The 15597-nt window shown below is 37.4% G+C and overlaps 1 protein-coding gene across 2 annotated transcripts; it reads left to right on the top strand.

Moving 5' to 3' along the window:
• The first annotated feature begins 294 nt into the window (after window positions 1–294).
• il18 (interleukin 18) lies at window positions 295–14245 on the top strand. Of its 2 annotated transcripts, XM_005807198.2 has the most exons (6): window positions 295–514; window positions 7760–7836; window positions 7943–7969; window positions 8077–8217; window positions 13114–13250; window positions 13423–14245. In XM_005807198.2, the coding sequence occupies exons 2-6, from the start codon at window positions 7770–7772 to the stop codon at window positions 13651–13653; spliced, it is 603 nt and encodes a 200-aa protein (XP_005807255.1). In that variant the 5' UTR covers window positions 295–514; window positions 7760–7769; the 3' UTR covers window positions 13654–14245. The 2 variants fall into 2 exon arrangements, with proteins under 2 accessions (XP_005807255.1, XP_023207645.1); XM_023351877.1 differs by lacking the exon at window positions 295–514 and having other exon boundaries at window positions 6661–7836.
• Window positions 14246–15597: the final 1352 nt, after the last annotated feature.

Genomic DNA, 15597 nt, shown 5'->3' with positions numbered 1-15597 from the left:
GCAAAAAAAAAAAAAAAAAGTAATGTGTACCACTTGTGAGGGCATCCCACCATGGTGGACGTGCCTTACTTTCATTTCTGAAAGTAGGCAAACCTAAGTGGACCCTTAAAGTTAAGTTACAAAAGAAAAAAAACATTTAAACAGTTCCTGTTTTGTGCTTAACAGAGAAAAATTCATAACCCTAGGCCAGAGTACTGCACACAGCAGAAAATGGAAGTGGAATTATTTTCGTTTAAACTATCTTAACTCCGTCCTTCGCTTTCACTTCCGTGTGGACCGGGAAGTGAGCTCGCCTCACGTCAGAATTCACGCGGCAGTGCGAGTGTGAGGCAGAAGAGAGTGGAATCAGTCCAGTCTGGGTTGAGGACGACGCGGCGACACGGAGCCAGAGTGGGTGCGACACAGGAGAACCAGGAGTTACTTTTTAACATTTAAACACGTCTAAAAGGCGCAGAGTTGCAGTTTTTGCTTTATTGTCAGAGCTGAGTTGCACCACGGAGAGCATATTTTCAAGGTATGGTACTTACTTTCCCCATTAAGCTTTTCGCCTGTTGATGGATAGAACTCAACACGGGTGTGGCTGTAAGAGGTTAAACAGGCTGGTGCTGTTTTGTTTTTTTTACACTGTAGTTAACGTAAAGCTGCTTTGCGGCTTTGCTCCAGTTCAGCAATCAGCCCAGATTTTTTCCTGCTAATTGTGTGTAAACCATTTATTTTATGCTATGTGTGCGATAAAGAAATCACTCATGGTCGAAGGATATTAGAGTTGTTCTGTTCGGATTTATTGTGTTTTTTTTTATTTTTTAGGTATTTAATGTTCAGACAGTTACTCACACTTTAAAACGCATGCCAGGGTTGAAGTAGCTGGAAAACTGAAGGGTATATCTGAAACAATTCATTGTATGAATCAGTTATTGAAATAATCTTCAACTAATTTAGTAATCATTAACTGGAGTACATAGTAAATAGACTTAACTCAGGGCTCGATCGCGGATCTCGGCAGTAGGTGACAAACTGAACGCAACCTGAAACCAGCATGTCCTCTTCTGATGCGCTTATCAAAATATTCACTAAGATCCAACACGTTTGTAACTTTATTAAAGAATAAAAAAAGCAACAAAACGTGTTCAAATTAATGACCCAACAAAAATAATGCCAGTAATTATTGTTTCAACAAGGTGTAGCGCAAATAATCGCGAAATAAACCTCAAGCCTGAAAACCTGAACGTAACGTTGTTAACGTAATCGCTGCACGGCTTGACTGAGCGCGGTTGTCACGGCAACGGGTATACTAAACGAGAAAGTGGTTTTGAAACCTGTTCAGGTTATTTGACCTTTTTTTTAACCGTTGCTGTAATTTCTGAATGTTGAATAAACGAGAAAATCGGACTAATTACCTCGTCTGTTTGCAGCATACCTTACAATAAACATCAAATAGGACAAATATATTTCATTAAGTATCTAACAAACAAATGGCTCCTAGCGTGACAATTATATGAGATTATTGTCTAATATTAAAAAAAATAAATAAGTTTGGTGCTCTCTGGCATCTCTCTTTGAGCTCAGAGTCTGAGAGGATTTTCCTCCATCAAACATGCTATTAATTTTGGTCTCTTATTTAGTGGAAATATTGATGTTGATGAGACTTTCTCCAAAATGACAATCTTTTTCAACCTTTCTAGCTCCACTGTTGAAAATAAGAAGCTAACATTCACAAATGACATTGAAATAAAATCCTGTCCAACATCTGGTTTGAGGCAATTCCTCTGGAACCTGTTGGAGGAAAAATATCCTCCAAGGTTCTTTTATCTGTTAAGATAAAAGATGTGCTTTTATCTTAACAGAGCTCTTTGCTTCCTCTTCTCAGTCTGAAATTTATCATATTGAGGTCATCAAACCAAAGTTCAGATCTAGCATAAATGTCTGACACCTGCTGGCCTCAGGTTTGCTTGTGACTGAGAAACCAGTAACCTCCTCCCAGTGTCAGGATCTCACTGAGGAAGAAACTGCATTAGGTTTTCTATCACTCTACGTCTGCTATAACTGATGGATATTCACATATAAAATAAGTCAATAGAGTTTAATTTACAATTTTTATGTCTTCATGTCATGCAGTAGATCTCATCCGGCTGGTGAGAGAAAAAGTAGATCTTGGTCTCAAAAAGTTTGGGTACCCCTGATTTAACTGATATGGTGCTTCTCCAGTCATTTTGACTAGTTAAAACTCTATGCCACATTCACCCATCATAAACTCACACACAATGACATGTGGTAAAAGGAAGCTGGGATTAAACCTACAATCTTCCAATTAGGAGTTCTAACAGCCCTGTCATAATAAACATTAAATTAGTTAATCGCGTGACAAATTAAGACGAGTTTAATCATTTCCATTTGCATAATTTATCCTTTCCCTAATTAAAAGATTTGTTAATTTGCATTTTCATGTATCTTTGATGTTTTACAAAATAAGCTTAAGTGGTTAAGTAAAAAAATCTGCACAATGTGCCAATTTTGTTTTTAACTGCTTACTTGCCAGAACTTGATTACTAAAATAATAGTGTACTGCAGCCCTACTGAGGCAGTATTTGCTTTAGAAAAGTTGGAGAACCATTAGTCTATTATTTGATGTTATTATATCCATCCATCCATCCATTTTCTTTACACCCTTATCCCCAGTGGGGTTAGGAGGAGTGCTGGTGCCTTTCTCGTTTCGGGCGAGAGGCGGGGTACACCCTGACAGGTCGCCAGTCTGTCGCAGGATTTTATTATATTGATAACACATTTCTGTATAGCTAAATATGACTTGGACATGTTTCTATTATAAAGTGCCTTGAGATGACCGATTGTGAACTGGTGCCGTACAAATAAACTGAACCTAACTGCACTGCAATAAGTAGATATGCGTGCATGCTTTGGATAATGATGGTTACCAGATGTGGAACTGTGGGAAATTGTTGTGCTGGCCAAATATCTGAAAGGAAATATTTTAGCCTCGCTGAGGATTTTCACTTGCACAATACATCTGGTGTGAAAGTAATCAGTACTAGTGACTTATTTTTGTAAAAGTTGCATACTACAACTTTAGCCTCTTAAAATCTGAATGAAAGAATTTATAAGCAGATTCACTTTTTGACTCAGTGTTCATTGTGACAGCATGAGACAGTTTGGCTTTGTGTTGTTCCTCCTTTGTTTGAAGGAGACACCTTTTATTTTACACAGGGCACACAATGTGACAAAAATCAACCAATAAGAAAACAAAAACAAACAGCAAATGAGAGCACAGAAATGTTCATGATGTCAACATGCCTCCTTGCTCACATTTGGGTAATTTCCTCTGACTCTTAATATTTCAACCAAAATACGTTCATGCTACACCAAACATAAACATTTTATACTTCCTCAACTTAATCTTTGTTGCTGATTTGGTTGCTACATTTGCATCTTTCATTAGTTGGACAGTACTCTAGAAAAACTTTCCCTTCATTTACAACTGATCTGAAAAAATAATATTTAATATCAACATGCTTACATCTTTGTCTGTACACAGGATGTTTGGCTAAGAATGGGATCCCTGATTGTCCTCAGAGCTTAGCTAAATAATCCAAACCATCCATGGTGAACAACAGTGTTTCAAGTATAAGCACTGCTATACAGTAGCAGCTACTGCCATATACTCTGCCTCTAGCATAGATAGTGCTACAGTAGACTCTCTTGTGCTCTTCCATGAGACTAATGGACCATCCTTATTTACACTCATGCAGTGACCTGTAGTACTTCTTCAATATGATACATCTGCTGCCGAATCGGCATAAGGTTCTCAAAGGCACCTTTTTTAAAACATAGTTCCTTGTTTTGTGTGCCTTTTAGAAATCTGAAACATGCTTTACAGTATTCCACTGCTCTGTGGTATGGTTTGCAAAATACTGTGCCAGTTTACTCATTACGTAGCTTAAATCTTGCCTTGTATATTTTGACAAATAGATTACGCTTCCTAGTGCCTCCCTGTATTTTCTGACATCACTCATTACTTCAGCATTATCAGCACAATTAAGTTTCTGATCACAGGGGATAGTTCTTACAGTTCTGCATGTCAAACTTTTTCAGTATTTTCCCCATACACTTGGACTGTGACATTTTAATACGGTCAGCATCTTGCTCAAAGTCAATGCCAAGAAAATATGTCAACTTTCCTAAATCCTTCATCCTAAATATGGACGCAAGTTTCTCTTTTACATCGCTAAAGGCATTCATATCACTGGCATCAATAATCTAATCGTCTACTCATATTATAATAAACACCTTTTCAGTATCAGTAATCTTTGTGTACACACAATGATGAGCAGGGTTTTGAATAAACTTGATTTCACATTGGTAGTTTTGTTCCAGTTTAGGGCTGTTGTAAACAAATATTTTAGTAATCGAGTAATCTATCGATTATTCTTACGATTGATTGAGTAATCGGATAACAAAAAAAAGAAAACATTGGTAAATCTAACATAACAGCAGTGGTATTATCGCATATCAACATCAGTACAATTTTTCATATTTGAGCTTCCCAAACAATAACTTTTCTGTAGTTTAAAAAATTAACTCGTAACAATAATAGCTCACTTTCTAAGTTAATTTGAAGTAATACAAAGATCTGAAATTATATTCAATTTAATAATAAAGAGGCAGGCTCACACGTACGCTTATAAAACATGTCTATGCTCCAGCTTTTAGTTTATGTATTCATCTTCAGTTGATTTAATAGATAAACTCTCACCTTGTCCAGACATTTATAGCTTTTGTGTCGATGTTAGCAACGGGATTTGACACCTTTATTCATCACACACAGAGACACATCTACCAGCTACATACCGCCACAATGTGCTCCGCCACCCATTTGTTGAGACCAAGATGATATGAAATAAATTTTACAGTTCATCCGTAAAGCTACACTTACATTAATCATCTAATGCGCAGCCGCCCGCCGTGTACAGTCTATCCGGATAAATACACCTGCAGTACTCTTCCCTACCACCAGGCAGCAGCTCCAGGAGGAGAAAAGCTGCCGTACTCCAGGCATTGCTCCAGTCGTTTTAAGGATGCTTATTGGTCCCCCAAATACGACAAAAACCCAGACATTATCATGAATCAATAAAATCTTCCCAGGCCAAACTTGAAAACTGGACGTTATGCTGCTAACACTTAGCTTTCGTTAACAACTCGGGCAGAAGTGAGAGTGCTGTGCAACACAAGTAATAACCCGACCGGAACACAGTTCATTAAATAATGAAACATAAATTAACGAAGCTTCGAGGCAGATAAATTTTCCTCGAGGGATTTTAATAATCGAGGTACTCGAATCACTCGAGGAATCGTTTTAGCCCTATTCCAGTTTCTGCTGGACTGTTTAATGCTAAAGGTGGAACAAAAGAACGTGTTTGCTCACCAGATGGATGTAAAGAGAGCATATTTACATGCCCCAATAGAGTATGAACTTTATACACTGCCTGGCCAAAAAAAAAGTCGCCTCCAAAAAATGGTCACACACTCTAATATTTTGTTGGACCGCCTTTAGCTTTGATTACAGCCCACATTCCAGTGTTGCGTTAATCTTTCACCAAGATCTTGTATTGATGATGGGAGAGTCTGACTACTGCGCAACGCCTTCTCCAGCACATCCCAAAGATTCTCAATGGGGTTAAGGTCTGGACTCTGTGGTGGCCAATCCATGTGTGAAAAAGATGTCTCATGCTCTCTGAACCACTCTTTCACAATATGAGCCCCATGAATCCTGGCATTGTCATCTTGGAATATGCCCGTTCCATTTGGGAAGACAAAATCCATTGATGGAATAACCTGGTCATTCAGTATATTCAGGTAGTCAGCTGACCTCATTCTTTGGGCACACAATGTTGCTGAACCTAGACCTGACCAACTGCAGCAACCCCAGATCATAGCACTGCCCCCACAGGCTTGTACAGTAGGCACTAGGCATGATGGGTGCATCACTTCACCTGCCTCTCTTTTTACCCTGATGCACCCATCACTCTGGAACAGGGTAAATCTGGACTCATCAGACCACATGACCCTCTTCCATTCCTCCAGAGTCCAATCTTTATGCTCCCTAGCAAACTGAAGCCTTTTTTTCTGGTTAGCCTTACTGATTAGAGGTTTTCTTACGGCTACACAGCTGTTCAATCCATACCCTTGAGTTCCCTTTGCATTGTGCGTGTGGAAATGCTTTTGCGTTCATAATTAAACATACTCCTGAGTTCTGCTGTTGTTTTTCTTCGATTTGATTTGACCAAATATTTAAGTAATCGCCGATCACGATCATTCAGGATTTTTTTCCGACCACATTTCTTCCTGGAAGACGATGGTTCCCCACCATCCTTCCAGTTTTTAATGATGCGTTGGACAGTTCTTAACCCAATTCTAGTAGTTTCTGCAATCTCCTTAGATGTTTTCTCTGCTTGATGCATGCCAATGATTTGACCCTTCTTAAACAGACTAACGTCTTTTCCACGACCACAGGATGTGTCTTTTGCCATGGTTGTTTAAGAAATGAGGAGTTACTCATTGCATCAGCTGGGGTTAAATAACTTGTTGCCAGCTGAAAGATAATCGCCTATGCAGTACTTATCCAATAGGAGGATTGTACCCATTTGCTTAGTTAAATCCAGGTGGTGACTTTTTTTCTGGCCAGGCAGTGTATTTATCAACTAGAGGGGTATAAGTGGGAATCTCAGGAAATTGAAAGACTTGTGTATAAACTGCAAAAATCTCTGTACGGACTTAATACTCTGATGCTTGTGTTACATTAGCAGTTGGTGAAAAGGTTTCACAACAATTGTTAACAGCATTTTAATGTCATAAGTATTATTAGAGTTGTAGTCCTGTTATTTATTCATTAGTGCAGAGCCTTAATAATTATACAAGTGATAAAATGTAGCAGGTCTTAGGTACTTACTATGCAGAACATTACTGCTTTTTTTAATCAATATTCTTTTTGTACTGTAAAACAAGCTGGCATTAGTTCAATAGGTCATCTACACTGTAAAACATTTTAGCAGCATTTAGTTGTGTCTACTATCTTCTATTCTTTAAGTAAAATAAAATTAGCAAGTTTTAGATTTTGAACCAAATGTGAGTTTGTCAAAGATGCATTTACAGTAGCAAGTTGTTAACTTTTTTTAAAATTAATTTTGTCAAACCTTTAAGAGTTGAATAGACTAGAGTTTTTAGAAGAAAAAGAAGAAAAACTAAAAGAAAAAAATGGTAGTTGGGAACTACACTTCAGAGTGTGCTTAGCAGCATGTTTTTGTATCCTGTGTTGCACAATGAGTGAGATGGAAGTGATCTAACCTGTGTGTTATTAAGGCAAATGAGTTGTGGCCGCAAGGTTGTCGGTGCCCATCATAGCAGCAACCCTCAAACCCGTTGGTGGACACCATTGTTGAGGGATGCTGTCAGGCTGAAGAACTAGTCCTATCGGGCCTTTTTGGCCTGTGGGACCCCTGCTTCTGGGGCACACATTTCAGCAGGTTCGGGAGGGCAGTGCTCGTTATAGCACTGCCCTCCCGAACAACTATAGATTGTTAGTCTCAAGTCTGTCAGGTACCTTTTCTAGCACCTCATTTAAAGGATTTTAAATCATGCCCAGATTGTTTGCAGTTGTATGTTAGACATGGCTCAGATCACATTCAGTGATAAGGATATGTTTCCTTATGGAAACATATTGTGGTTTATGTTTTGTGTTTTTCTTCTGTAGGCATTCACTAATGGCTACCTGTGAAGACTCTCATCTGAAGTTCATAGAAACAACTAACAATTCTTTTTACTTTGAAGGTAGGTGATTACATACTTTTCTAATCTGTAAATCTATTTGGCTTTGATGTTGTTGGATAAAAAAACAGCACTTTAATTATGTTTTTCAACCTGTACCTGTGCACAGAGACCAGTTCTACTTCATGTGAAACAGGTAGCTTATATATTCATTTCTATATCAGCTTGTTTCATATTTATTGACCTCTAGTAGTAGTAAAGATGCAGTAGCAATGGTTGTAACTGGTTTTCTATGAAATGCAGAGCTTCATTCAGATGCTTTCAGGAGATGTGAGCCTCCAATATCAACGTGGATCCAAAGCAAGGACCAAAAGTTTCTTGTTTTGAAAACTTCGGGAAAATTTGAATTCGAGGACAGAACAGTCCATGATCGAGGACAGCCTGGTAAGAGACGACACAACTCCTCTGCTTTTGACAGCGAGATCTTTACAGAATTGCTTTCGTAGAGCCACACTGGAGTATTTTTTAGCTTGAATGGTCTGTGTGGCCTAGTAATGGCCACACAGACAGTACCTCACTGTAATTAGATTTCATCCAGACTTTGACTTAGTTACTGTAAAACCTTCATCTTGGTTTACTAAGTCAGTGTAGCACTACTTAATGTACTAAGGGACTAGATGACATTATGTCAGAAGACTAAATTCATCTACTGGAGCAGTTGTCAGTAATCAATAAAAACAATACAAAAGAATAACTGTTTTCAATACCATGTATATTAAAGAAGGAAAAATTAAAGTGAACACCACAAGACACAAAACATACATGGAACCCCAAAAATAAATACAAAATATATATACACAGTACTGCAGTAAATCTTCCATATAAATGTGCACAAACATCCTAAATTTCCCCACCGGTCAGCACAGTGTCTGACTGACACACATTTGAAAAGTCCATGGTTTGATTGTCCAGATATTTGAGGTGTAAATGTCCAAGCGCAGTTTGTTTCCAATGGAGAAGAGATGAATAATGGATTGTGTGTGTGTGTATGATGAGATGGAGGGGAAACCAGTACAGACCATCAGCCTCCTACCAGTCCAGTATGGAGTGAATTTCAGGTTCTCTTGGCTCCAGCCAGATGTCAGAAGCTTGCCATCCTTTAACCCTAAAAGGGTCACCGGGCCTGTATTGAAATAAACAGGACCAGTAAATTACCAGCCTGCTAGTTAACTAGACTTGTTTCAGTTACATGCAGAAATAAATGCTGTAGATTTGATATCCACAATCAAATCTTTAAGACAAAATAAAGATATCAACATTTATCTCATTATCTTAAACACATATATTGAATTTAAGAAGTTAAATCGTGTGACAATTGATGATCAAACAATTAGCATTGGCTACCAACATGCTAAACAAAACAAAACAACATTGTGTTCACTACTCACCAGTTCCATATATAGTTCAGTGCATGACAGCTTCATGGCTCCAAGCTCACTGTGTATTCAGATCTACATGATTTTTATAGTGAGTTTTAAAAGTGCATTATAAACAAAGAGATGAACGAATTGTTTGGAAGCACAAACCTGTAGCTTCGTTGTCTCCAGCTCTCCCCCTCACACCTGACTGGGAAAGCTGGAGCAGGCCTGATTAACCACTCCAGACGCAGTGATTGGCTGAATGCACTGTGTGACTGACTGTCACTCTAACCAATGGTGCAGCAAAGGCGGGATTAAGGGCCGTTTTTACCCTGGGTTACAGCAGTCAGAGATGGACTTGCCGAAGGTGGGATGACAGAGCAAAACGGCCCAATTTCAAGGTGTCAACCTGCTAAGTCAAATTTCTTTAAAGTTTTATTACATGTATAGAGCTTACGTAAGGTAACATAGTTATTTGATTGTGCTATAAAATGGCACCAAGTTCCTGAAAAATACATAATACCACCACTTAATACATTTTCTTCAATAGACCATTTAATTTTATACCAGAAACTGACATAAAAAAAGATGGATTGACCAAAAAATGTGTTTATTAAAAATGATTTTCCTTTTCATACTTTGTGAAAATGTTCCACATAAATAGCATGAAAACACCTTGGAAAAACTGTATAATTGTTTTTTAACTTTACACAATTCTTTAGCAATTTTGATTAAACTTAGTAGAGGGTCTAAAGCACAGGTGTCAAACTCCAGTCCTCGAGGGCCGCTGTCCTACAGCTTTTAGATGTGCCACAGGTACAAAACACTGGAATGAAACGGCTTAATTACCTCCTCCTTGTGTAGATCAGTTCTCCAGAGCCTTGCTAATGACCTAATTATTCTATTCAGGTGTGGTGCAGCAGAGGCACATCTAAAAGTTGGAGGACACCGGCCCTTGAGGACTGGAGTTTGACACCCCTGGTCTAAAGAGTCACATGAGGCTCCATAGCCACAGGTTGCAGACTCCAGGATTAGGGTGATTGTAGGTAGGCTCTCCAACTTCACAGACTGATAAGTCACACCAGTGGAAACATGGAGAAGTTGCTCCGCAGCTTACAACAACCATAATACTAATGTAGGTTTTTCTTTTGATCATTGACAAGTCTATAAATATACTGCTCAAAAAAATAAAGGGAACACTTTAAGCGTTAAACACCTGTTTAAGTGTTCCCTTTATTTCTTTGAGCAGTGTATTTTCCAACATACTATTTTTAATAAAGAGATGAGCTGAAATAGATTGAGCTAATTTATGATGGCTTAATTCTCTTAGATAACCTGGCATTAGTTATATATTGACATAATTTAGACATGAGGGAATAATGTTTAAGTAGCTTCGTTTTAGACACACTTACTTCAAAGGTTCAGACAAAGCAAAACTGCCTGATGTAAAAGCTGTGGAGTTAAACACTTGTAAGGTCCACAAAAATACCTGTAAATAATGCAAAAATGCCAGACAGGATTAACAAAAACATTTGATACAGTACTATAAATTAGTTTCATCCTTTTGTCAGGTATAGAAATGTGGTAAGATATTGTAATAACATACTGACTTAGTTGTCTTCTTGCACAGGTAAATTATCCATTGACTGCAGGATTTACTCCAGAAAACTTGCTAAGCCCAAGGCGGTCCACAGTGTTTCGTATTAAAAGATGTTGAATTGACAGGAAATGTGAAAATATAGCTGGGTAATTATATGTTACGGGAAGACATTGTCAGTGAAATGCTATTTAAACCCACAACTATAGAGTTTTAAAAACAACAAATAAAAAAAATATAATCAAAATAAGTATCAATTATTTGCACTTCTGATAAATCTGCTGAAGCCAGCAGCTGCTAAAGACCCCAGATAGAGAAATTTAACACTTACTGAGAATATTGATGCTGTTACATTTGATTTGATGGTTTCAGTATACATAAATTAAAAGATTTTAAATTGCTTAACATTTAAATGTAAGATTTTAAAGAGTTGGCAACTTTACTTTGTAAAAGTGCAAAGCATGTTGAGATATAAACCCATATGTCACATGTAATTCTATGTTCACAAAGACGTATCATTCTCACTGCACACTCAAAGCACAACTCTAAAAACGGGACTACTGGTTATATTAGCGGTTCACATTGGGCTGCACAACCAGAGCAAAGGCAGTGGCTTTAAACTTGACTCAAACCTTGATGAAGAATTTTCCAAAGAAACATGACTTCTCACAAGTGGTTGATTATAAATGATGATACAGGTGAGGTCGTGTCCAGTTTGAGTGAACGGTGGGGCACGACCCACACTGCGGCAAATTTCAGAGATCGAACAGCGATAGTGCACAAGGTGGCCAACATGCAGAGGCGCCAGTCAAAGTGATTGGTGAGCACTTTGTGCCCTTTTCAATGCATCAACCATAAACCCATCTTTCAGGAATAATTCTGCTCTGCCAGTGAAATTCTCAGTCCAGCAAAGAGACTTGCAGTCAGCTCATGTAAAATAAATAAATAAATACATTTATTTTACTTTTTGAATACAAACAAAAACCAGCAAGACTTACCCTGGTAGAGGGAAATTGAAGCCTGGAGGCCTGCCAAGTACACTATGGGAGACTCTGGTCTGCCACTAGAATTGAGCTACTTTGTACAGATGATCTGGCAAAAAAAAGATAAAAATCTCTACATGTATAAAGCTGATAGAGACATACCCCAACGGATGAGCTGCAATTATAATGAAGTTGAACACAATGCACAGGAACCACAGGTACGGAACGAGACACAATCACAAACTCAGGTAGACTCACAATGACATTAATGGATGAGGAGCATCCATTAATGTAGGATTCTCCTAAGGGCCCATCCCTGCTGGGTCCTTCAGAGTCTTGCTCCAGTATTAGTCCAGTATTGAAAAGTATTATAGATCGGGTATCAGCGACAGTGTGCCCAGTCCATAATGGCAGATCTATTCAGTCTAATTCTATGCTTTGTGCTCTGTATGACATTATGCTTGATTTATTTTAGATTATATTTAAAATTTCTAACTGCACTTTCTGAACCATTTGAAAAATTTGTTACAGTTTAAATGTACATGTTTGACCAGATTTGCATCGGCCGATGTTAAACCTCAGATATCTGTAAGTGAAAAAAGTGGGACAGTGCATCCCTAGACAGAAGTATAACAACTGCAGGACATTGAAACACACTTCAATAAGACAGGAAATGTCTTATTGCAGTCAAATTTCAAGAAATGAGACAGATGTATTAAAACATGGCATCTGGAATGAGGGACAACATAACTATGCCAAGATCACAACTATTGGACGTCCTGACACAGCACTACTTTATTGATGTTGTAATATAAACAAGTTATTAAACAATTACAATTTTAAAAGAGAGAAAATAAATAGACACTACATAGGAAAAATAAGAAAACCACAAAAAAAGTAATCTAGATGTATTAAGAAACTAAATGGAATTTGGGAGAAAGGACTTTAAAAAACCCAGTTGCTTTTGCAATGAACGGCTCTGTGATATTCTTCTGAAGGTAATAATTCATGATGTTCAAACAGAACATGAGACAGATTCTGTTTAAGCACAGTGCCCTCATAGACAGACTGGAAGGGCAGGGGCTTAAAATTCAACCCAATTATTTTCAATGAGGTTTTCACTATATTGGCGAATCTATTTTTAGACTCCACAGTAAGCAATCCACCCAAGCCATGTCTAGTAATACTGCTAAGAACAGCAGCATAAAAGCTCTGCAAAAAAATGCACAACAGATAGTCAACATGATCACTCTAGTGTAAGGTACACAATAAGTTCTGTTGTGCAGGTCACTTAGAAAACATCTTGATTATATTTGTTTTTTTGTTTGTTCTTTTCTTTCAGATTGCACTTTTGGAATCCAGATTTATCAGGACTCACTACTTAACAACTACCAGTCAGTCATGCTCTACGTCTGTGCTGATGATGAGAAAATGATGATATCCTGCAAAGATAACAAGGAAGTGTGCCCAGAGCCTATGGTGAGGCTTTCTTACATGTGAAATGAGACTGTGTGCTGAGGTGCAGCTAATCGTATCACTGTGGGTGAAAAATAATGGCAGAGTGATTCCAAATAAGATAAATGCCTTCACTGTTACTCAGCAACATAACAAAATGAAGCCTAACCAGTTTTCCCACTTCTGTCACTGCTAGGATCCTGAAGTCCCGAAGATGATTAAAGCAGCGGCACACAAGGCTCTGTTCAGGTGGAACTGTATCTCCACTGGCAAATACAAGTTTGAATCCACCATGTACCCAGGTTACTTCCTGGGATTCGAGCGTGAGGAGGACATGCCTTGCATGCATAAACTAATTCTGCGTCAGGGATCCATGGATGAAGTGGATGAGCGTAGCATTTTCTGTGTAAATAAACGCAATTCATAATTATTTCTCTTGGGAAAATACAACATTCACTAGCCACTTTATTAAATGGATAGTGAGTTTCTTTATTTCTTCTGCTACTATTAACATTATTTGTAGATTATTATGTTGCTGCCATTGCTATGACCATTAGTTGTTTATTTGATTTGTTTGTTATATAACTAAGTTTATGTATGTATATTATTTAGTATACATAAGAAAGAAGTTAGTAATTATTCTGATGTTGTATGTCTGGTTGTTATTTATAATTGTAATTATTATTATTATGAATTAGCAAATATGCTTATTCTCTTATGAGTCATTTTGTAATAATTTTGTTTTTATGTACTATAATCCATTTGTTGGTTCTTTTGAATAGGAATATGAATACCATGTTTTAAATGACTCATTACCGATAATTACTAAGTCTATAAGTGATATATTTAGATTGAGATGAAGGCCAGGATTAAATAAATGTTTGCTATTTTGTTCTTGGTTTTGTATGCTTATGTTTTCTCTTGTTCTACTGATGATTTGTTTTCTAAAACCTGTTTGAAACATACATAATGTACCTGTTTGTACATAAGTACAAATAAAATCCGATTGTAGCTTTTGATTTGGGAAATGGCTAAAGGCGATTATAACAGAGGCCCAGATGTATTTTCTGAACATTTTCTGTCCAGATTTTTATTGAACAATATAATAGCTGAATAACCATGTTCGTAACCAAGCAACCAAAATCAACAGAAGGCAAGATAGTGGCAAAAGACAAAACTAGATCCTGTTTAGCATTCTTCAAAATAAAAGACTTCCTCTCTCCAAAATAAATCATGCCTTGAATTTTAATTTTTCATGTCACCTTTTTGTAATTATGTACAATCAAGTTAAATTCAACTAATAATAATAATCATGTAAATTATGCTTAACATATGACTATATATAAGTAACTAATTATGGAAATTATACATATAAGTGTTAAGAAATCATCTGTTCTGCTTTAAAAACGAACATACATCGACGCTTCAAATCTGGACTAGAGTATTCTATGCCAGTAGCAGAATATTTCAAACCTAGTGTGTGATTTGGGAAACCTTTATTTGAAACTTCAGTAATGAGAGATTTAAAAACCTTTTCACATCTGAAATGCATTAGAAATGAACACCTAACACATTTTCAATATTTGCTATTATTTTAATCGTCTGTTTTCTTTCATTTTTTTGTCCTAGAGCGCCTGCCTTTCTGTTTGGTTGTTGTGGCTTACAGGGATGCATCAGCTGAGATAATAAAGTCAACAACTTTTCAGATTCAGATTTATCATCATGCAATATAACATCAGAGATGAATAATATTCCATATTGGAATGTCTGTTAGCTTTTATAGATTAAAGATGCTACCCATTTCCTTAACTGGTTGCATCAATATTATAAAAATGAATACTGAACAAAAATATAAACGCCCCATGTCAAATATTGTTGCCATGTGGAGTTAACATCTGTAAATGAGCATTTGCTGACATTTTATTGTACAAAAGTAATATTTCTCTTGATTTGTGAATAATTTTTAATCCAACTTGCTTCTCAGAGAGCATTACTCAGTGAGATGTGTTTTTTACTCAGCGCATGGGTGGGGCATGTCCACTGGGTGATCAGACAAAATGAGCAAAAACTGGACAATCCTTGCACTAGACAATGAAATTTCCACCCGAAAATGTCAAATTTTGTCACAAGTCATAATGCCTCAGATGTCTCAAGTTATGCAGGAGCATGCCATTGGCATGTTGGATCCAGGGACTTCCACCAGAGCAGTAGCTGCACGGCTCAATGTCCATAATCGGACCATTGGCCATTTAAGAGTTGGTTTCCAACAGACTGGCACTACTGCAAATCGACCTCATCCTCGTCGGTCATGTGTGACCACTCCAGCACAAGATCGCCACATCCGGCTCATCCATCTGCGGGATCGGCTAAA

Source organism: Xiphophorus maculatus, chromosome 18 (assembly GCF_002775205.1).
Source record: "Xiphophorus maculatus strain JP 163 A chromosome 18, X_maculatus-5.0-male, whole genome shotgun sequence".
Lineage (NCBI taxonomy): Eukaryota > Metazoa > Chordata > Actinopteri > Cyprinodontiformes > Poeciliidae > Xiphophorus > Xiphophorus maculatus.
The sequence above is the reverse complement of the archived record's forward strand: the minus strand, read 5'-3'. Positions and strand labels throughout refer to the sequence as shown.